The sequence below is a fragment of the Anarhichas minor genome, unplaced genomic scaffold (genome assembly GCF_050575085.1).
Source record: "Anarhichas minor isolate MPS153535 unplaced genomic scaffold, ASM5057508v1 ptg000049l, whole genome shotgun sequence".
Lineage (NCBI taxonomy): Eukaryota > Metazoa > Chordata > Actinopteri > Perciformes > Anarhichadidae > Anarhichas > Anarhichas minor.
Window position 1 is genome coordinate 171,367 of NW_027466495.1, and position 21,835 is coordinate 193,201.

The window sequence follows — 21,835 nt, forward strand, 5'->3', positions numbered from 1 at the left end:
GGGCCCACTGATGTTCATTTTCTCAAAGAACACCCCGAGAGTGACGGTACATATTCAGGGAAACCCATGTTGAAAAAAATACATGCTAGACATTATTAGCTCACTTATGAGTATTAGCACTCTTAGTCTAGGTCCTAAAGCTCCTCTAAAAAACCCAAAATGTGCTTTTATTTAAAGGGCATTGCCAGCTGTAGAGTTAGGCATCTTCTGCCATGGAAAATGCATCTCCCTGAGTAGTTTTATTAAAAAGGTCTGCTCCCTCCTCTGCTGGGGCCTCATTATAGCCACCTCAAGTCATGTGATCTCATTGCTGTAGGCGACCTCGTGTCTTTGACCGGCTCTTAACCTTAACTTGCTGTGGTTGAGCTGCAGTGCCTGAAACGCCGCACTGTAATTACCCCGGTCTGTCAGAGCTTGACAGATTTTCTTCGAAGGCACGCATGTGAAATTTCCTCTCGGCTCTCATCATTGGCGACCTCAATCAACTCCATTCGATTCATCAAGTGAAAATTGACCTCTTATCAAAAGCAGGCAGACTATTGAAATAAGCAAAGTAAAACATAGCGTTAAGAGATCTAACATTAAAGTCTCAGATCCCTGCTTAACCTCCCTTCCTGCAATCTCTCTGTGCCTGTTTTTTGAAACTCAGTTTTATATGCATTTCATATCATTGCAGAAATGTTATATTCGGCCATGGATTTGCTGCTTAACTCTGCAATTTCCTTGAGCACTATAAAGCTGTATTCATCAAACATTCTTAGAGATTTACTACATGTTCTTGATACAAAATGCCTGCAGTAGAAAGCTTAAGTTGGCACCGCATCTATTTTTACTGTTGTTGTTTTTTTGCCCGTGTCTCTCCGTTAGTGGGGTTTCTCCGCCTTTTTTCCCGCCTGACGTCATCGCCCTTTCTTCCTCGGCATCTTGGGCATAATCCCAAAGTCTAATAGTCTAACATTCAATAAATTATAAAAAAAAAAAAGGGTTTCTCCTGGACTTTACCCGCCACGGGCAAATGCCTTCCAAGGGCATTAGAAAGCTTCTTAGTAGAAGCTGCTTCGGCTCTTACGTAAGCAACGCCGCCCCCACTACTATAGAGTTTAGTGGAAGAGGGGGAGAAAGAGTGGGGGAGAGGGAACATAATCAGAGAGAGGAGCAGCAAAGACAAAGGAGAAGTTGGCATGCGAGAAGACATTAAAGGAAACTGTGAAGCAGTTCCAGCCAAAGCCAGTCCCACAGGAGTCCTCATCTAAAATCCCACCGTCCAAATATTGAACGTAATTTGTGTCCTTGGCTATTTCGGATATTCCCTCCTCGACTGTTTCTACCCTTTTCTCCTTCATCCATACTCCAGTGAAGCGCAGCCGGTGGTGGGGAAAATGTAATCAGTGTATCCTCCCTACTTACATGCGCACAGGTAATAGATGTTTTCATTTAGCTTTTAATTACCTTGCATCCTCCCAATCACCCGCTGGAACCCAGTAGAAACCCGATTGCAGTCTCCCACACATGTGCGTTGGAAGTTGGAAGTAGATTAGTGACACTGATACGCAATGACTGATGTGCCAAGCAATGAGTTTTCCACATCAGTGAGGGATGCTTATCATGTGTGTGTGTGTGTGTGAGTGGGAGAGTTGTTTTCCTAAGTAAAAGCCTTTGGTGGTTCAGATAATAGAAAGGCTTGTAACTATCAGCCTTGTTATAAAGTTTTTAAGTTTTTATCCCACATCCATTTATCTCTCTCTTAGAAGGACTTTTAAAACAATTGGTCTGTCAACGAATCTTTTTAATCCCAAACATTCTCTGGTTCTAGGCTCTCCAATGTGAGAACGGGTGCTTTTTCTCCGTTTTACATCATCTGAATAAATATTTGTAATGGAAATAATTACAAATTAATTAAAGCATACTCTGCTTTATGGTCTATTTGACTCTAAACTGGACCATAATGTACTAAATGAACATCATGCTGTATTGAAGAAGACTTGAAACTAGCGATTGAGACCATAAACTCATGTTTACTGAGGTAATAATTCAAGTGAGTAGGGTCATGTCCTCATAGACTTCTATACAATCTGACAGGGCCACCCCCTGCTGGTCAGTAGAGATAATGCAAGTTTTAAAACACTTCCGCATCAGCTTCGCTCGGAAGAACCGGAGGTTGCCGCCTGGTTGCAACACAAATCTGAACGGAAATCAAATAAATATGTACTTCTGTGCTTTCTAGTATTTGCTTGTTTTCTTTAATGGAAGTTTAATCGCCCCACCGTTGACAAACGTATCCATAGCTTTGGTTTAAGGCCTTCCAGGCAAAAAGGTTGGTTGCAGCTGGAATAATTGCTAATGAAGATATGTGTTAGTTGCAACCGGAGGCAGCTGGTTGAAAGCGGTCTCCTTCCACAGCAACACAGCTGCTCACAGATGCACAACAACAATCAAGCAGCTGAGCCGAGGTGCAGCTCCAGCACTCCCTGCTGCTCCGCCAATAACGGGAGAGGACAATATCTCCCCGACTGTCAAGTCCCACACTCTCAGTTTCAGTGGCATCCCGGTTATACGGGGCTGCCAGTCACTGCTGTTCTCTGCCACACTGCGGATGTGTCAGTCATTATGCCAGGCTAAACTCATTTGAGCTCGTCTGGAGAGCAGCAGAGCGTGAAGGAACAGGGCTGCAGAATAACTTTGGCTCCACCTCATCCCCCCCCCCGCTTGCTACTTTTTACTCCACAAACACCGCCACCAGGGAGGCAAACCAGCAGAATCGATGAGACTAAAGCCACGATGCGCATTATTTATTTTAAAAAGGACTGAAAACCAGAGCCTATAATGCATCTTATTGTAAGCCACATGTCAATCCCCAACTATCAGCGCCCCAGGAGGCTGCAGCAGCGTGGTGCGTTTCCTCACCTTTCTCTGCGTTTGTACAGTTGGAATTGTCTGAGCTGCCAAACCTTGTGACAAAATGTGTCGAGGGAGACCCCCCCCCCCCCCCCCCCCTCTCCCCTCTCTGTGGCATCATGTGTATGTGTGTCACTCCTCCCTACTGGCCTCAAATGCTCAGAGTGGTGTGTGCATGCATGTGTGTGTAAGTCAGTAAAATAAACAGTAATCCCATTTGAGCTTTTGTTTCATTATACTGTAGTAAAACCCAAAACTTGGCATCGTATTTGTTTCTCATATTCCCTTAAATGCAGCGCTTCTAACTGTTTTTGTTCTTTGTTCTTTTGAGAGTTGAGGATGGTGGTTGGGCTATTTTTAAATGAACCTCCTCTATAGCAGAATAACAAAAGCAAAAGGCAAGAAAGCCTTTTCTATTTAGAGGTGTAGGAGAAAGATTCTGCAAGAATGACTACATTGAATTTGTGTTTGTTTGCACATATTAGAAAGTGACTCTTGGCCCATGTTTGTGTGTTGCCAGGTGGTGGACCTGTACTGGGGCGCGGACCCAGAGGAGTGGGACAGTCCGGAGCTGCAGCGACTCAGGATGAAACTCCTGGAGGAATGTCTTAAGACCTCAGCGGGACCATGTTTTGTTGTAAGTATTGCAGCAGGTACACACAGGATTCAGTTTAACAATGCAATGGATTTTATTTAACTGTTGGGATGTTATCACATCGCTGTGCGTCCAGGAAAATCCTCTAAAAATCAGTGTGTCCCTCTCCATCTCATTACATGGCTCTGATATGGCATTAAAGCTGGATTGTTCCCAGGCTGTTTGCTTTTGAAGATCTAATAGCTGCGTGAAACGACCTTATAAAAGTGAAATCAAATATTTTCTTGCATGGGCGCATTTCGAAAAATGACGCTTGAACGTCAGCAGCGTTTGAAGTCCTTTCTTCCGTCTCTATTCTGCTGACAGCGGATAAATGTACGATGTAGAATCCTGCTTTATCTCTTTTTCAAACACGTGCAGTTTTTTGATAAAGGTTGATTGAGCTTGGCAGGGTTGTGAAAACGCCAAAAACTTTCATTCATTTTACCTGATGGGTCGGTGATAAAAAATGTTTTTGTTTTTTTTAAATCAGCAGCAATATTCAAACAACTTCACAAGCGATATCATCTTCACTGGAGTGCAAAACGAGGAGAAAGTCTCTTATCTTGGGCAGGCTTATTGAAAAGTCCATGCAAAGCTAAAATTACATTTGTATGAATGAGTTATGTGAAGACCTGTGCAAGGGGGGGGGGGGGGGGGAGAGAGAGAGAGAGTGGCATGACGCATAATTAGGGCTGACATTTGAGTGATCTTTTTCAGATAATTTTAGGCCACATAAAAAAAAAAGAAAAGAGTCAGGCACAAGGAAAGAAAAGGACGAAGATAGGAGGGAAGAGGAGGAAAAAGACGGGAGGAGGAATTGATGGTGAATTATTCAAATGGAACAGATCAGTTTCTAGAGGTTGAAATTGAGGTGAGAGATCACAGGGAGACGTAATGCATTATGGGTAGGGGACAGGAGCCCAGTTCTCCAGGGAACCTAATCTCTTTCCCCAGACAGAGTCTGGTGTTTTCTTCTTCTTCCACCCTGCATGCACTGCTCCGTCCTTCCTCTCTCATTCACAAGTCTCACTCAGTCAAACTCACTTTTCACTGCAAAACACTTGCAGCATAATGAGTCATTCTAGCTTATTTCCAGGACGTTTTTTTTCTTCTATTTGACATGAAACAAAGTGCGTTCAAAGCTGATATTCAGCATCAAGGCTCCAAACTCATCACTCCTCGCGAGCAAACAACCTCAGTGGAGTTTGTGGACACTACTAAGTGCAGTATTGCAACATTAGCTCCAGAAAAGGCTATTATATGGGTTGAGTGAAGCTTGCACTGTGAAAAACAGCAAGAAATATAACACACGCGTGCCAAATAACGCTCAAAATTCACCACAAGAGGTTAATTCACAATAAATACCAATGAAAACAATAGAGATTGTACCAGAAATTAGAAGCCAAGCAAAGCTATTTCATCACCCACAGCCGGCAGAGAAGTAATTGGATGATCCCACATTTGGCTTGAAATGGAGTCTCCTCTGCGCCCGGAACAGATATTACAAACCGTCAGGGTACACCGGTAGCAGCGTAATAACAGTCAGGCTTCCTTATGAAATGCTATAGTAGTAACAGCAAGTGTTACTAAACTAGTTTTTGCAGCAGAGCTGGCAAGTGATCAGTGTGGCAGCACCTGAAGAAAAGTAGTCAGGACACTGACAGCTTGAATGGGCCGCCCTCTACCCAAAGGGTGCGTTAGATATATACGTACCGGCAGCTAGAGTATGGCATGTGAGTGTGAGCGGCACACATGAGTTGTTTGCCTGAACTTCAACAGGTTGCAGTGCCATAAAACATTTACATTAATGTATTCCTAAATATTGGTGTTATATATTGTTAATATTTCTTGCCACATTTTCTCTCAGTCTAATCTACTGCACGTCCACGCTTTGTCTCTCCCAGAGGTGCCTTAATATTGCAACCATGTCTTACAAATATTACTTTGAGAATTGACCCCTGCGCTTTGAAAAAGTTTGTTTGCTGATGATGTTGGCAGTCTAGAAGATTTGCCTTCAGCACTTTTTTGTCCTTGTGTGCTCATGTGAAATTTGACGTCGTGGTCTTTATAGCTCATTGAGACGTTGTGTGTGATATTAGGGCTGTACAATGTGAGCCCAATCAGGCTAAACTGCACTGAAACTACCAGCTCCGAGTTGAAAAGAAGTGACGCGCTCTCCGCTTTTGTGCCGCCGGCTCGGTGTTTACTGCGGTGTTGTCCGCGCCGCGCTGATTTCATTCATTCCCCGTCGGCCTCGCCGCCCTCCGTCCCTGCTGCAATTTCACCATCTTAACCCGGACTGACCCCCAAGCAATACCACACAAACAGGCACACAGGAACCCAGGTACGCACACACACACACACAGCTCTTTGTTCAGCCTCCCTCTGATCCGTCTTTCTTCCTCTCTCTCCCACTTTCAAAACACACACACACCCACACGGTGCGCATACAAACAGAGCATCTTGACCCGAGGCATTCTCTCTGTCATGAGATTGAGGATCGGTTGGGTTGTGACTCTCGGTGATACAGACCCTTTACACCCCGCACTCGAGAGAGAGAGACACACACACAAACACGTCCTCCCCATCTGGCTGGTTAAATCTTTAATGGCGCGTTCCACTCGTCCGTCTCTGTGGTGAATGAAGGGTTTTATGCAGAGGAGGCCACATTAGCTCCACAGAATGAAGTCCCATTCAGACTTGTCAGAGACAGCTGCCTTTAGTCCCTGCGGCCCGGCTCCCGGGTTTCCAGGACCGGGGAGCTACCAGCGGCAGCCTCGGGTTCTTTGATCAGGGACTTGGATCCCCGTTTATGACAGTTCTGGGTTGTCTGGGCCGTCTCCGGAGAACCGTTGTTTATTTTTACGAGGTGGTAGACCTAGATATATATATATATATATATATATATATATATATATATATATATATATATGTGAGGACAGGGAATTTAGGGTCCTGTTATTCCTGCGAAAAACATACAGTAGATCTCAAACCGTGCGTGTAAGACACAGAGCATTGCTCAGGCGTCGCTCTCTTCTGTGCTCTCCGTTTTCTTTCTTGTTCTTTGTTTCAAACTCAGCCGTTGACATGCAGCCGCTCACAGGTTCTACACACACACACACACACAATTGTACAATCAGTCACATGGCAGTAAGAGGGGACTTCAAAGAGCAGCTGATCCGGGGGTCTGCAGCGCATAACAACTGTCACAAAGCCCAGTGCAGGGATCAGAGTGAGGAAAAAAAGGGATGAACAGAAGAAAAGAGAAGGAAAACATTACATCTGTATTGATTATTGGTGTAAAACAGAGGAGGTGGGGTGCGTCTCTGTTGCAGGAGGAGACAGTTAAAGAGCGGAGGAGAGTAAAGGAGGATGGGAGCTTGAAGTTGGAATAACAGGTTCCCCAGAAACACTACACAGGAAACAGGATTGGCATGCGTAGTGTAGGTGTGTTTCTTGCTGCCACAGAGGATCTGTGCAACAACTAGAAACCTCTTTATACTCCTTTTGGCACCCGCATCTCTCCTCGTTCACCTCTACGAATCAGTCAGTGCTGTGCCGTGCTCGAGAAACAAAATAAGAGCATCGATGTCTAGACTAACCTACACATCTCCTTCCTGTGTTGTAAATTCCACGTGAAGGCAGACAAAACGCGACGTCACATCTCCACCTGATCACTGAGAGTTAAATATCACTATTTCAGATGACGTGAAAAAATGATCCATGAGGGAAATTACAAAACCAACACATTTCTTTTCTTTTAGTGGGCATGTGCGACCATCAGGATTTAGAGTTGTCTTAGTTCATGAGACAGAGCTGCTGTATAACCAGCTTTGGATACGTCTTTCTTTATGAGCAGGAATCAATCGCAGCGAGTGTTTTTCAAAGGGCACGGCTGAACACATGACAGGTGGCAGTGCAGGGTTGCTAGATACACACACACACACACACACACCTGGGTGAGGGGGGGCTTTTCCTCTAACCTGTTGATGCAATAAAGCTGGTTTCCATGGCGATCACAGGGGTTGGCATGGTGACGGTGTCATTGACCCGGAGATTAAGCATGACAATGAGCCATGACTGCTCTTCTGCTCTCCGACGGTCTCAAATTCCCTCGTGTAAAAAAAAACACACTAAAACTTGATAAATGCCTGAAGGACGAGTATCGGCAAACAGCGCGCGGACGCTCGTCCGGTTCTTCTGCTTTTCTTCTCTCCCCGTGTTGCAGGTTTGCCGCGTGTAAGAGGATAGTAGAGGATACTGTAGCTCTTATTTTCTCTCTGCCTCTCCTCCATTCATCTAGCATGATGTAAAGACCTCTCATCTTCAGGGGAAGTTGGATATTCAAAGCAAATAGTCAGTGCCTAGAATCCAGCAAAGAGAGAAACATGCAAGAATTGAACAAAAGACTGACTTATTTGAACGTGGAAATTGCCTGTGTTCTTGAAAATTGTGTAATTTGGCAAGTCTGAAGCTGTGTTGCAAATCCATACAGCTCACTTATTTGAACTTTTCAAGTGTGCTGTCGACAGACACAATAAAATTCACAAATAAAATAGAGGAGCTGCTCACAGCTGCGGAATAAATCAGGTGGTGTGTGCTGGTGAGACGGCACCTGATCTTGAAAACATAAAAGGAAAATAAGTATTGATTCTACGCAAAAACATTTTTATGTTATTTTTCATCAACGAATCTTGTGAAATGACAGAAACCGTCATCTCTTCATACCCAATACTTGTTTGACTTCCTACAGCCTCAATCCCATTTGTTCCCACCGAAGACGTAAATCTTTAAGAGCAATTACGTAAAAGCTCTGTAGCGGTGGATTATTACACGTTTTCTGATCATTGATTTTTAACAGCTTTTGGACAACAACATGCTATGGCACGAAGGACAGCAATACTAATACTTTCCTGACAATAATAAAATATATAGAATTGACCAGCCTTTTTCTAACAGAGCACTTTGATTTATTGTACTGCAACAACAGTATAAATTACAGCAAACTGTGTGATATAATATCAGTTTGTAGTGAGGTTTTGGCTCACTGCTCTGTGAGTGAGCGCGCATGTCTCTGAAACTTAAATATTTCTCTGTTCAGGTCATCGGTTTCTTTTTAGAGGCGTTCCTCCCTCTGCACTGCCAAAGCTTACGCAGCAAATATCGGAACAGTCGACTGTGTGTTCCCTTGATTGATTGACCCTGTGAGTGTTTGATTTGTTGATTCATACTGTAGCTGTGTACGATATCTGAAACGCCTCTCCCAACTGGCTCATCAGATAAAGTGCACTTAGCCAGAGTATAAAACCCCCTTCCACGGATGAAAACCCAGAGGAGGCAGGGAGGCAGAGGAGTGCGGCTAAAAGTGGAATAGCGTTTGGACGCGTTCTGCTTTGCTTATTGTCACTTTAGCCTCCTATGTTTCTTGCACCTGCGGCTGCTAAAGTGTAATAAGAACTAACTACCTCTCGGTCCACACATAGGAGTGAAGTTCTGCTGTCTGGAGATCACGAAATGTTAAAACCACCCGGCAAATATTTGGACATCTTTTACAGTTTGGCCTTGGTGAGTTGGGGGGGACGACAGAAGTGACAGTGGATTACATTAAGTGGAGTGCTGTGTGTGTGTGTGTGTGTGTGTGTGTGTGTGTGTGTGTGTGTGTGTGTGTGTGTGTGTGTGTGTGTGTGTGTGTGTGTGTGTGTTAGCATTAGCATTAGAACACCTTATTTTGTCATTTTGATAGGAAACACCAGCTCTCTCTCTGTCTCTGTCTCTTTCTCTCACACACACACACACACTATATGTGTCTCTCTCTCTCTCTCAGCATTGCTGTAGTCCAGCCCAGTGCCTCCATCCTCTACTGACACATCACTACAGCACCGTGAGTCACAGAGGGTGGATGAGGTGACCTGCGGGGCCAGCACGGCCAGCACTACATCCCACATTAAATACAGCAAATCCTTTACCATCTGCTGAACCTCTCCCTGACACAGCAAATGCAAGTAGGCGCGTTAGCATGCCTGGCTAACTCGCTTACTACTAAAAGCAGTAACTTAACCCAAGAGGCTCTATGACAAAGAGGACGCATTACAAGCTCTGCGAACGGTTTGAAATGGTATTCACTTCCTGTAGTTGGCGTAAGAATGTCTTGTTTGTTGGTTTCACATTTCTGGTGAGGAAAGCTAAAAATGAAACTTGTCTTTCGACATTTTGGAGAGCAAATGTATATGCAGTTAATTGTGTCCTTTTTTTATTCTAAATGGTGCACCTGTCACTTGAAACAGTTTGGGTTTGAATGTAGCTCATGACCGCTCCTGTCAATCGCAGCGGAAGATAGCGAGCAGCCTGCCCTAATTATCTATTAAGCTCTTTGTTTTGGCAGGAAGGGAACGCAGAGAGTTACACACAAGAGGGAATCCCTTTCCTTTCTTCCTCTATTTTGTATTTTCTGTCTGACAGATAGCTTGGTTCATGTTCTGTACTTAGCACTATTTTCTTACGAGGCTTCTTGCTTTGTTGCATGCACTTGAATATTCCAGTCCTTTTAACCCTCTTGTTTTATTGCAAATACTTTAATATTCAGGGGATTCAAAAAAACATTGTTTTTCACCCTTCGGTGCAGGATACATACATTTAATGTGTTGTTCCACTGCATAAGTGGGTCGGCGTCATGTTTTATATAATGCGAATGATGGGTTTGGATACAAAATGCAATACCCAACCTTGAAAATTACACCTCCTCCTCCAAAACAATTGATACTGTACATGGAAACTATCTTCCAAATCGCCAAATAGCTGCAAAAAGAACCTTCGGTATCAAATGCGTGCAACAAGGCCACAAAGCTGCATGTAAAACGAATCCGCCACCGGGCATTGCTGGGTTTTGAGAGTGTGCTCTCCTGCAGACCATGCCACATGCCATCATCTGATTCCGCTTGTTCTCTGCATCTGTTCCCGTTGCGAATGCCAAGGGAGCGAGGAGCCCAACATGGAATGGCTTTGAAGCGTCATTGCCCCGAGCGCACCAACGTAGTTTTCCTGCTCATCGGAGCTCACAGTCATTTGGCTTGTCCCTCACTCGCTGCGCGTCTTCGCCCCGAGACTTCGACTGCATGTGAATTACGACACATGGAGTAAAGATCAGCTGGTCATGGAGCGGAGGATTTCCAGTGACTTTTTTTTTGTTGCCCTCATTCTCTTCGAATGTGACTGATAGAGCACATCAGGGATCGAGCCAAGAAACGGCCCGGATCATATCCTGAGGTACCTGTCACTCAAAAGCATGTGCGTAGATGCCGAGGGGGAAGAAGGGAGACTCATTGGAGCTTACAGTAGATACGCCATGTGGAGTGGGAGATAATAGTGGGATGAAAAGGCCACTATTTAATTTGATGATGTCTAATCATGCAGCTGAGTGTTCTAGTTCTCTGGCTGAGACGATATGGAGAGCGATTGCCGGTATTAGCTTTGGTGAATAAGACTGATGATGATGGTGTCGGCGCCCCGTGACGAAAATAACATTAACTTGGAGTACAGAAGCACAATTAAATCAAATTTCACGGTATTTGACGCTCACAAATCTACATTGCTCACTTTAATTAATGCATTCACTTCCTTTTCATTTAAAACAGTCCCATCTGTTCTATATAGGAAGCAAATCTGCTCATTCGCTTAATACTACTGATTACTGGGCATTAGGGAAATTTGGCCACGGCTGTGTATTTTATATAACAGCGTGTCATCCAAATATTTGCCGAGAAGCAGCAGAACAAATCTGCTTTTTCTTACGGAAAACAAAGAATTATTCAGCCTGGGTTGGTATTGAACCTCAGTGGTTTAGAGGTAATTATTAATCGATCATATATATCCTTATTCATATCATACTTTTGTTTTAAAAAGTATTATTTTGATATCAGCGCTGTAGCTCGTGATGTGTAGCCCAGTCAGTTTGTGTCTTCCTTTGAAAATGACTTGCGGCCTGTTGCTTTGTCACTCGTGTGAGAATGCAATTTTCTATCTTTTACATATCGTCATGTTGTGATATTTGTGCGATAGTGTGTGGCGGGGAGGTGGCATTTTCACTGAACAACCACAGTCTTTATCTCGCTTGAGCATGAATGTTATTTTTAACACTTGAACGTTAATGTCTCTATGTGGGAAGAGGGGTGCAACACTTTCATATTTAAATAGTACACTGTACATATGAGGCTGTAAAGCAATTTCCATCCAAGAGAGAGCTGTCAGTAGTGCACACACAGAGTGGGGAATCGTGGTGGCAGTTACGACCCTGATGTCACAATTTGGCTGGTGGATGTCCCAACTGCACCACAGTTGCGCCTGTGGCTCTGAAATTGCCTTAAATAAGTCACACTGTGTGCATCATTGACTCTGGAATTCACTCTGCACCACTGGTCAAAAAAAAAAAAAAGTAAAAAAGAGCCCTAAAACAGTGTGAAGGAACATGATTATACACATTTGCTGTCTCCCTCTTTCTCACTTTCCCTGCCCTCTTATCTTCCTTTCCTTCCTTCCCCCCCTTCAGGGTCTGGTGGGAGAAAAGTACGGCAGCATCCGAGTGCCGGGGGAGGTGGAATCAGCGGAGTTCGAGATGATCTTGGATGCAGCGGTGGAGGCGGGGCTGGACACACACATCTTGGAAGAGTGGTACTGCAGGGATGAAAACTCTGTGCCACCCGCATACTACCTCAAACCCAAAGCCCAAATGCTTAAGAACTACCAGAACTCTGTGAGTCCGGCTAACATGATACCACTACAAGGGGCAGAAAAGGGATTTGTCTTCCTGATTATTATTTTACCCACATGGATGTTACTAAATGGAGGTTTTTACAGTGCCGATAATGGATTCTTGTCCTTGGGATCAGTGCTTCATGAATAAAATTATCCTTGAGCAACGTATTTTATATGCACATGCAGAAAAGAAAAGCAACTTTGTGTTCAGCTCGAGAGCAAAGTAGTTTCGTCTCAGGCAGCTCTCGAGCCCTTATGAAGTGCTGCGCTTTACAGTTTGCCAAAAAAAACAGTTTTACGTGCAAATTACCACATCAAAGTTAATTTATACAAAACTGTTTCAACCTTCGTATATCTCTATAGAGATGACAGAATATCTGGATGAGTTTTGTTAAAAAAAAAAAACTGCGAGATGATGTTGCTGAGTTTCACTTTAGTAATAAAAACATGTGCATTGTTGGCCATGCAGCGTGGCACTTAAACACCCTTTAGGATGCTAAAAACATTTCGATATGACAGTTTCGTAAAATATCTCAAATTCCCTTTTAGATATCATCACTCAAAAAAAATCAATCATACCAGTTAAGATTTTCTCAAGCGACCCGGCCCCCATTGCGCACTCATTTTAAAATGAATGCCTCTCACATGAAACACAGAACAATATTCCCTTTGTTGCAGTATGCTGCCGCACAGTACTTGAATAGCCACGTTCCCTCGGTTCCTATTTAAGCTGTGGAGTCAGACTGTCCCTCTTCCCTGCTCTCCGTCCTGCCTAGATGGAGTCAAGCAGCGCAGCCAAGACCAAGAATGACAAAGCCTGGAGGAACGTGTCGGAGGAGATCAAGAGGATCTTCCGAACGGCGGTGCTGCAGCTTCAGGAGAAGGGGACCATGAAGAGCGCTCAGGCCAAGAAATTCCTTTGCTCTGGTTAGTTTCAGGTCGACTTCTTCTTGCTTTTTTTCATCTTCATATGTCACATCTTTTGAAATAGAGAAAGCTTCTGCTCAGAAAAAAAATGATGATTTCTTTCAAAATATACCATTAATTCTTTAGGAGGATACAAATCACGCAGCAAAGGTCATATATTTAATGAGCGAGGCCGCTGCGTAGATCGTCATCTTGTCACTAAATTGGTAACAAGAGATGAGATGCAATCAGGATCTGTCGGACTCAGCTCAGCAGATGACGGTGATCGATCGATCGATCCGATTTTATGTTCACCTCTCGGTCATTAATCCAAACAGTGTTTTGCAAATGACAGGTGAAAGCCTGAAGACCCTCCCCTTTTTATTCATGTTTTTAATTGTTATTATGCAATAATGTCAGTGGTTATCAGGCGGATTATTGAGGAACAAAACCACCATTTGCCATTCATTGTGGTTCATTGTGGTTCCATTAAGATCAAACATCAAAACAGAGATTCGAGTAAGAAAACAAAACAGTTATCCTCAGATTTTCATACCTCTGCTGGTGTAAAAGCTAAAGGACGATTCCTCCCACTGTTTATTTTCCCTCTGCGAGGTTTGATTGCTCCGTATCAGCTCCTGTGTGTAACAGACTCCACAGAGGAACCACCCAGTTATTACTGAATTGTTTGGAGAGCGTTGAATTAATCTTTCAAGACATCTCTTTTTCTCAGACTGTCACTGTGGTAGATGATCTCTAAGCAATATGCCATCTGAGTCTGATGACAGGTCCCGGCTTTACAGGCCTGGCCCTGTTCTGATAGAGCAGGCACAAGATGTAGCGGGGGTTTTTTATGGAAGGAAATAAAGAATAAGCTAATTAAAGAATTGCAAGTTTTATAATTTCACATGAAAAAGGAAGCCCCTCCTTTGTGTCAGGAAACTGCACTTTTTATACACTCTAATTGGGCTTTAAGCAGCGCTGGAGGAAGTTGTGCCGTCTCCTGGAACTTTCCTTTTGTAACTTTTCTCGCTCCCACCTAATTAGTAAGCTACCATGTGAGCTGAACTACACAGGAGATGCTGGCGGAATTTCAGTCAGCCGGCTCTTTGTTGTTGTTGGGGAGCCTGTGATACAGTTCAGTAGTGCTGGCTTTGTTTCCTCTAAAATAAGGCTCAAGAGAAAACTATCTAATCGGAGGCTAAAGGCTTCCAAAATCCATTCGGCTCTGCTCCTGAAAGAAATCTAAATCTTACATCTGTAAGACGTTTATCTTTGAAAGTTATACATAATAAACCAGAGGTGGTCCTTATCGGCCATTAAGTCAAAACACAATGCTGAGTTTTCAAAAGTTATTACAGATAGAAAAGTCGAGGACGACGTCTAAGTTGTATTTTTCTCATATTTCAGCCTTGGAGGATGAATTAGACTTTGCCCTTGGGAAACAAACTCCTGCCTTTCTCAGGAAATGTGTCTGCTACATTCGCAAGATCGCCAACTTCGACCGCTTCGCCAAAATCCCTGACATGACCCGCTACATGGACATCGTGGTCAGCGGCGATCGCGTCATGCGCAACCAGGAATCCTACGAACGCCTTCTGAAGATACGGGACGAGTTCATCCCCACAGTCGTCGCTGCCTCCAACCTCCGGGTCTACTCTTCGGTCACCCACTGCGACATGAAGTTGGGCTACTCCCAAGAAGTGGAGAGCAACTATGTGGAGGGTCTGTGTAAACAGTTCTACGAGGACATGGTGGATATCATTCAAGCCACCGTCCAGCAGAACTTGGGCACGGAGACGGACCCGCTGTACGACGAGATCCTGCAGCACCTGTCGCTCTGTAAAAGCTACGCCGAACTCTACCAGTTCAAGACCGAGTCGTTGGATTACATACAAGAGTACCTTCTGCCCTCCAAGGGGAGCAGAATGAGCCCTCTGGTGGTGTACGGGGGACCTTGCACTGGGAAGACACTGCTGCTATCCGAGGTGGCCAAACAGGTGAGACATGACGAGCAGTATGTTTTGAAAATCACGGTGTTATCTTTCTCCTTTTCGTGTGATCCCCGCCCCTCCTTCTCCCTCACTTCAGCCGGCTCTCGCAGTGCGTTCACGCTTGCGCTCGTCTTGTCTGTCTGATCTGAGCATGTGTCCATCTTTGTATGAGGGGGCGTGCAACTGTTCATCCTTTTCTCATCAAACGCTCGCTTGACCATCTGCGCGTCTGCCAAAAGACAGCACACTGCCATGCACACGTCTATAATTTCCTGTCAGGCCGTGCGATCGTGTGCGCTGTACATCCACATATGACTTCACGGGTTTGCTTTTTTGTGTGTGTGTGTGTGTGTGAGCATCTGTAGAGATTTCTGCCAAGCATGTGTACATTTGTTTCTCACAGCGAATGTGCCGTGCGTGCGTAGATCTGTGTTTTCTGTTCGGTCTCTGGCTTTTGTGTGTGCCATCTGGCTGCCCGGGTACATTAGGATCACACCATGGCCAAGATCACACGGCACAAACCCGCAGATCTACCGCTGCTGTCCAACCCTTTGTGATAAACGTCACATTGACACATTCATGTCATCCAGGTTCATTAAATGTTACAAGGTACAGTAACAGCAATGCAACAACGATCAAAGCCTCCAGTGTTAAAGATTACCACGGGCCGTACGGATGAAAGTAGAAACAACACAGAATGTACAGGCGCACTCTCATAAAGCCGAGCTTAGTGATCGAGGAGGTGTGTTAGAGAACATGGACAAGGCTTAAGTAACAGGACCATGTGTCTAGTTTCTAGTTATCAAGGGAGTTAAACCTCCTTTTTTAGAGCCTGGCCTGATTTCCGTGCCTTAAACTTCTTTGTTCTTTCTAGTTTTCAATACCAGGTGGATCTTTCAAAAGCATCCTTTTAACCATTTTGGCAGTCAATCTATTTCCTCAAGTATAAATTAGTTTTTGTAAACAAAAAAGGGAAAACTGCTTCCTCAAATCATCAGAAAGGTTTTTAGGTATGCACAAAAAGCTAGATATCAGTTTTGTCCGTTATTTGTTTAATTGACTGGTAATTAGAAATAAATTGTCTGTTTTGGCTCGAATAAATAAAACGATTTTCATTGAAATGATTCAAACGATTGTATCACATTTTGTACTACCACACAGATTCACCTCCTGATTTATCATACAACCCTATTACACTAATACAGCCTGTGACTGGTCTGTCCAATTTTACATGTGAAACTGCACTGACTACTTTAGTCCCAAAAAAAGAGAGAGAAAAGGCCCGAAATCAGAAAATACTTGCTTCCAGAACCAGAAGATGTAGTTTATCCTAGATGTTGGATGTTGATCACACAGCTTTAGTATGATAATTGTAGTTTTCTGCAGTTGGCTGAAGTTTCTCACCAGCATATCGTCCTGTGTGTTAATCCCCAGCCAGTTAGTACTTGCAGCAAGTTCAGACAGAAAGAATAATAGTTTGAAATCCTATGTGGCCTCGGTGTTTGAAGGAGAAAGGGACATTATTAGATTTGGGTGAGACTAAAAGAGGCGATGCGCTGTCCAAACAATTCTAAGGGTGAAGTGGTCTTGAGTTTTATAAATTCAGTCATGCACACAGACTTCTGTAAAACATTTATAATTGTAAATAATCTACTTACAGATTATGTGTCGCTCTCTCTTTCTTCCCCATCTCTCACACATACAAACAGCTGAATGTGGAGCAGGCATCATCACTATTGCCCTAAATGTGTCAAAAAAACATCTTAATGTCTCCCCAAATCTCAGCTGGTACCATTTAATGAATTCATGAATGGAATTATAATGTCAACGAAGCCTAAACAAATTGGAATAGTGCTCATTCATAGAATGTTTCTCATGATTGAAGAAATGATTAATTTATGAATTAAATCTATGTAAGAATTACTTTGAGAACATCTGAGGCCATTTAACATTACTGAGATTTGCACATTTTTAAATGTCTAATAACAGTTAGAAATGTTGTTCAGCACACACACTGTCATAAGGTAAAATGTATGAAACCTCTCTTCCTTGCGGTGCTCATCAACCCTGCCTCGTACTGTTAGAACAACAATTACTTAGGTCCCTCGAGCTTCACTGTAGAGCTTTGATCATTCTAGTTGTTTGACCAAACCGAGCAAAATACAAGTACAGTTTACTCACAGTAAATTTTAACAAATGTCAGAAAATGTTCTCCATTTTTCAGATTTGTTGGGATTTTTTTATTTGATTCTCAGTTTATAGTCTCATGTAACAATCATATGTGCTATTCTAATGTGGACTATTTAAAGAACTTTGAATTAAAAATTGTACTCTACATATTCTAAAAATCATCTCTGAATGCTTTTTTTTTTCAGGCCTACACATGGCTGCAGCAAGAGATGGGCCCTGAAACCGACCCAGTTGTTATTGTCCGTTTTATTGGCTCCAGCCTGCTCTCCACAGACCTACGCACTCTCCTCCAGAGCATTTGTGAACAGATTGCAATAAACTACCGCTGCCTGATTCACTTTTTGCCTAACAAGGTCCAGGAGATGAAGGAGCTTCTGATCAACCTTCTAGGGGAATCTTCATTCCACCGGCCTTTGGTCATTGTCCTGGATGCCCTGGAGCAGCTCACCGATGCGGACGAAGTTCGCAAGCTGTGGTGGCTCCCCATACATCTGCCTCGGACAGTCCGCATTGTAGTCTCAACGTTGCCCAATAAACACGGCATCCTGCAGAAACTTCGACAGCTCATCCATGATGAGGGGTATTATGTGGAATTAATCCAGAGGGACCGCAAGGTCTGCAGCCAAACATTAAAACAGCAGTTGCTTGGGGTGAAGAGAAAGGTCACCTCAGGCCAACAGATCTATGTCAATGAGGCACTTGCCAAGTGTACATTGCCAATGTTTGTCAACCTCATCTACAGAGAAGTAGTTCATTGGAGGTCTCACAAAGATGTGGACGACAGGTCCCTGTGCTCCACAGTGCATGAAAGCATAGAACAGCTCTTCTACTCAGTGGAGAACAAGTTGGGACAACGATTTGTCTTCCGAGCATTAGGGTACATCACCATGGCCAAGGCTGGGCTAACTGAGGTCGAGCTGGAAGACATTCTGTCGCTTGATAATATAGTTCTTGGTGATGTCATTGTGGCAACTTACCTCAAAAACCCCTTGAGGATCTCTTATGATTTGGTTGCAAGGCTTAAAGAGGAGCTGGATGGTTATCTGGTGGAACGTCAGGTACGTAACGTCACCTTGATGGTTTGGGCCAACAGACACCTGCATCTCATTGCCCAGAAGTTGTATCTCAGCAACGAGGAGGACGTCCATCAAATGCACAGCCTTCTAGCTGAGTACTTCCTGGGGGCATGGTCAGGAGGCAGGAAGAAGATCTTCACTTACGATAACAACCATTTCACTTCCCTGAATATATCTCATCACAAAAACCCCCACCAGTCCCATGAAAAAACGTCCTCTGACAAGTATTCCTATGACAGACAGACTCCAGAGCAGCCTTGGGTGTTCCAGTGCAATCTTTTGGAGCCGGACATTTTCTTTGTCAACCATAGGAAGATGACAGAGCTGGTGTACCACCTTACCAGGAGTGGGCGCACTGATGACCTCATGTTTGGTGTTATCATGAACTTCAGCTGGCTGTACACAATGATCAAGATTGGCCAGTTTGAAAAGGCTGTAACAGACATTGACCTAGCTTACAGCTACACCCAAGAGAAAGAACTGAAGTTCCTGGCCACCACTCTCCGTAGCATCAAAGTAAAAGTGCTGAAAAACCCAGCGTCACTGTCTGCAGAACTGCAGCAAAGGCTTCTGCCGGTTGTCACCTCCCTCCCCAAGCTCAGACACCTCCTTCTGGAGTGTGACAAAGATGGCCCGAAGTACTGCTCCATTGTGCCTCTCCACTCCTCTATGGATGTCACTTACAGTCCAGAGAGGCTTCCTCTGTGCTCTAGCTACATGCAGATTGTGGAGATCGTGCCCACTCTAGCCCCAAACATAGTCCTTGTAGCCCTCGAAGATGGGTCTGTCAGCACCTGGGATGTCGAGAGTAGACAACTTCAAAGACAGATCGACACAGCCAAATCCGTTGTGCTTGGAATCAGGCTAACCACTGATGAAAAGTATCTGGTCGTGGCCACAACCAAAAACACGTTGCTCATCTATGATAATCACAAGTCCTGCCTTTTATCCGAGGTTGAAATCAAGGGGTCCAAGCAAGGCGGTGTCACTGGTGGGGTGGCCTTTATCAATGGTTTTACTTTGTCCACCCACCATGCTTTGGCTTGGCTTGAGGCTAGTAAAGAAGTCAACGTTATTGACCTACTCTACGGTTGGCCTCTCTACCAGTTTCATTGCTGGTATGAGGTGACTTGTGTCCAGTGCTCTCCAGATGGAATGTACGCTTTCTGTGGCCAGTACCTCAACACTGCATCCATCTTTCATCTGGGAAATGGGGACAAGTTGGCCACTGTGACCTCTGAGTTTTCTGGGGGATTTGTAAAGTCCATTCTAATTCTGGACACCCTTAGCCAAATGGTGATGGTTGACAATGAAGGCAGTTTGTCAGTATGGAACACCAAAGAGATCACCAATCCACGTCTGATGGAGGATTACGATTGTAGAGGGGATGACAGTGAAGTGGTGGGCATTGAGTTATCTGAAGACCAGCGCTCCATTCTCATTTGCAAGGCCAGAAGTATCGAGGTTCTGGACACAAAAGTATGGAAAATGGTAGAGAAGTTCAAAGCCAAACGCACTGAACGCTTTGTGGCTGCTGTTCTCTCCAAGAATGGACAAAGCATTGTGGCCTCCATGGAGAACACCTCCTCCATCTTTGTCTGGAGGAGGGACAGTGGACAGTGCATGGCTAGCCTGATTGAGATCTCAGGGGCTATCGTCAAACTCATTAAATCAACCCACCACAACCTGCTCCTTTCTGTTGCCAGCAGTGGCGTGCTGTCTGTTTGGGACATTGATATTATCACCGCCATGTCTAATATTGACAAAACAGGCAAGAAGATCCAGACCTTGCAGCTGTCCGGCAGAGAGGATTATGTGTTTACCATGGACGGTTCGGAAGCTGTCCACAAGTGGAACTTCGGCACTGGCTTTATTGAAACAGTCTTTAAGCACGAGGGCATAGTGGAGAACTGTGTCCTAACCTCCTCAGGGGATCTCATGGTGACATCAGATGACAAGTCCAGTCAGTACATCTGGCAAACCACCACTGGAGAAAACATCTTTCGCATCAATGGACAGAAAATATCACAGCTGCTAATCACCCACAATGACCAATTTGTGGTGTCTCTCTGCGAGCAGAACGCCTCCAGAGTCTGGAGGCTCGGGACTGGGCACAAAGTGTGCAACATTTTGGTCACCCTCCAGAATGCACTGATCACCACAGCAAATACTTTCCTTGTGGGAAGCTCCAAAAACAAGCTCCTCGCTGTCAGCCTGTGGTCAGGCAGCGTATCCAAGAAGTTTGTCTGTGACGATGGCATTACTATTGTCAACTTCAAGCTCATTCCTGACTGCCCTGACTGTGTGGTGTTCATCACATCCACAGAGACCGTCTTCATCTGGAATGTGGCAGATGAGTCAGTTTGCAGGCGAGTCCAGCTGCCAACCAATTTCCTCAAAAATCTCGAGGACTTCCAGATCTCGCCGAATGGGAAAGTAGGAATTGTGTCCAAAGGTGATGAGAATATTAACGTCCTGGATCTTCACAGCGGGAAGCTGAGGCTTGTCCATGCTGCTGGTATAATTTGGCGTCAGAAATTATCAAGAGATGGACGTTATCTAGTGTATGTCTGTTTCCGGAGCTGCGATGAAGACGATGAGGCCGGTGTTGTGTCCAATCTGATCGTGATGCGCCTTGCTGATGGCAAGAGCATCGGCACATGCTCCCTGTACAAGACGCCCACTTTCCTGTCTCTCTCTCAGCGAGCACTAAACATCATCATTGGCTTCGAGGACGGCAGCATCGGCACATACACAGTAGTGGATCGTGTGGATGCTGCCCTCAAGATAAAGATAGCCACCTCCAACAGCCGACAGATTGTCAACAATGCCTCGCAAAAGGTGCGGCCCAAATGTGGCAACCATTCCTTTAAGACCGTTGCCGACTGCACTTGGAGGGAGTCAACCGAGGTCTTCTCCAGGGACAGCCCTATCAACGTGTCTGACTCTGGTGAGGGCGAGTCGACCACGCCTACAAAAAAGACTGAATTGCTGCAGTGATAGGTGGAGATCAGAGTAGCAGGTGGAGTTAGGACAGGCGGGTGGGGAGAGGTGACAAAGTTTTGAATCTCTGGGGTTGCAGTTGATTCTTGTTTACAGCCACGTGATTCAGCTGCAGATGTCAGCCCTCTGGGTAGTTAATGGGCCGACCGTTTAAACGCTGCACTCAAATTATGTATTACTTACTTCCAACTTATGATACAGTTTCTCTTTGTTTTACACACGAAGACTGTTTGAAAAATACTCTTTTTGAAAAGAAGAGAAATGTAAATTCTGTGAGTATTAGTTTGCCATTATGTGTCCTTTTGCATTTGAAGAACAAATATTATTCAAATGTCTTGGTCAAACATTTTCAAAGCCATTCCAGTGATCTTAGCCACTTTCATTGT

General features: G+C 44.4%; 1 protein-coding gene across 1 annotated transcript in view; it reads left to right on the forward strand.

Annotated features, from left to right (window-relative positions):
• nwd2 (NACHT and WD repeat domain containing 2) overlaps nt 1-21,446 on the forward strand; it is a 35,925-nt gene extending 14,479 nt beyond the window's left edge. The window contains exons 4-8 of the mRNA XM_076112457.1: nt 3,416-3,532; nt 12,075-12,278; nt 13,057-13,207; nt 14,597-15,186; nt 17,556-21,446. Coding sequence (XP_075968572.1) covers nt 3,416-3,532; nt 12,075-12,278; nt 13,057-13,207; nt 14,597-15,186; nt 17,556-21,446 — 4,953 coding nt within the window. The remainder of the gene's footprint in view (nt 1-3,415; nt 3,533-12,074; nt 12,279-13,056; nt 13,208-14,596; nt 15,187-17,555) is intronic.
• Nucleotides 21,447-21,835: the final 389 nt, after the last annotated feature.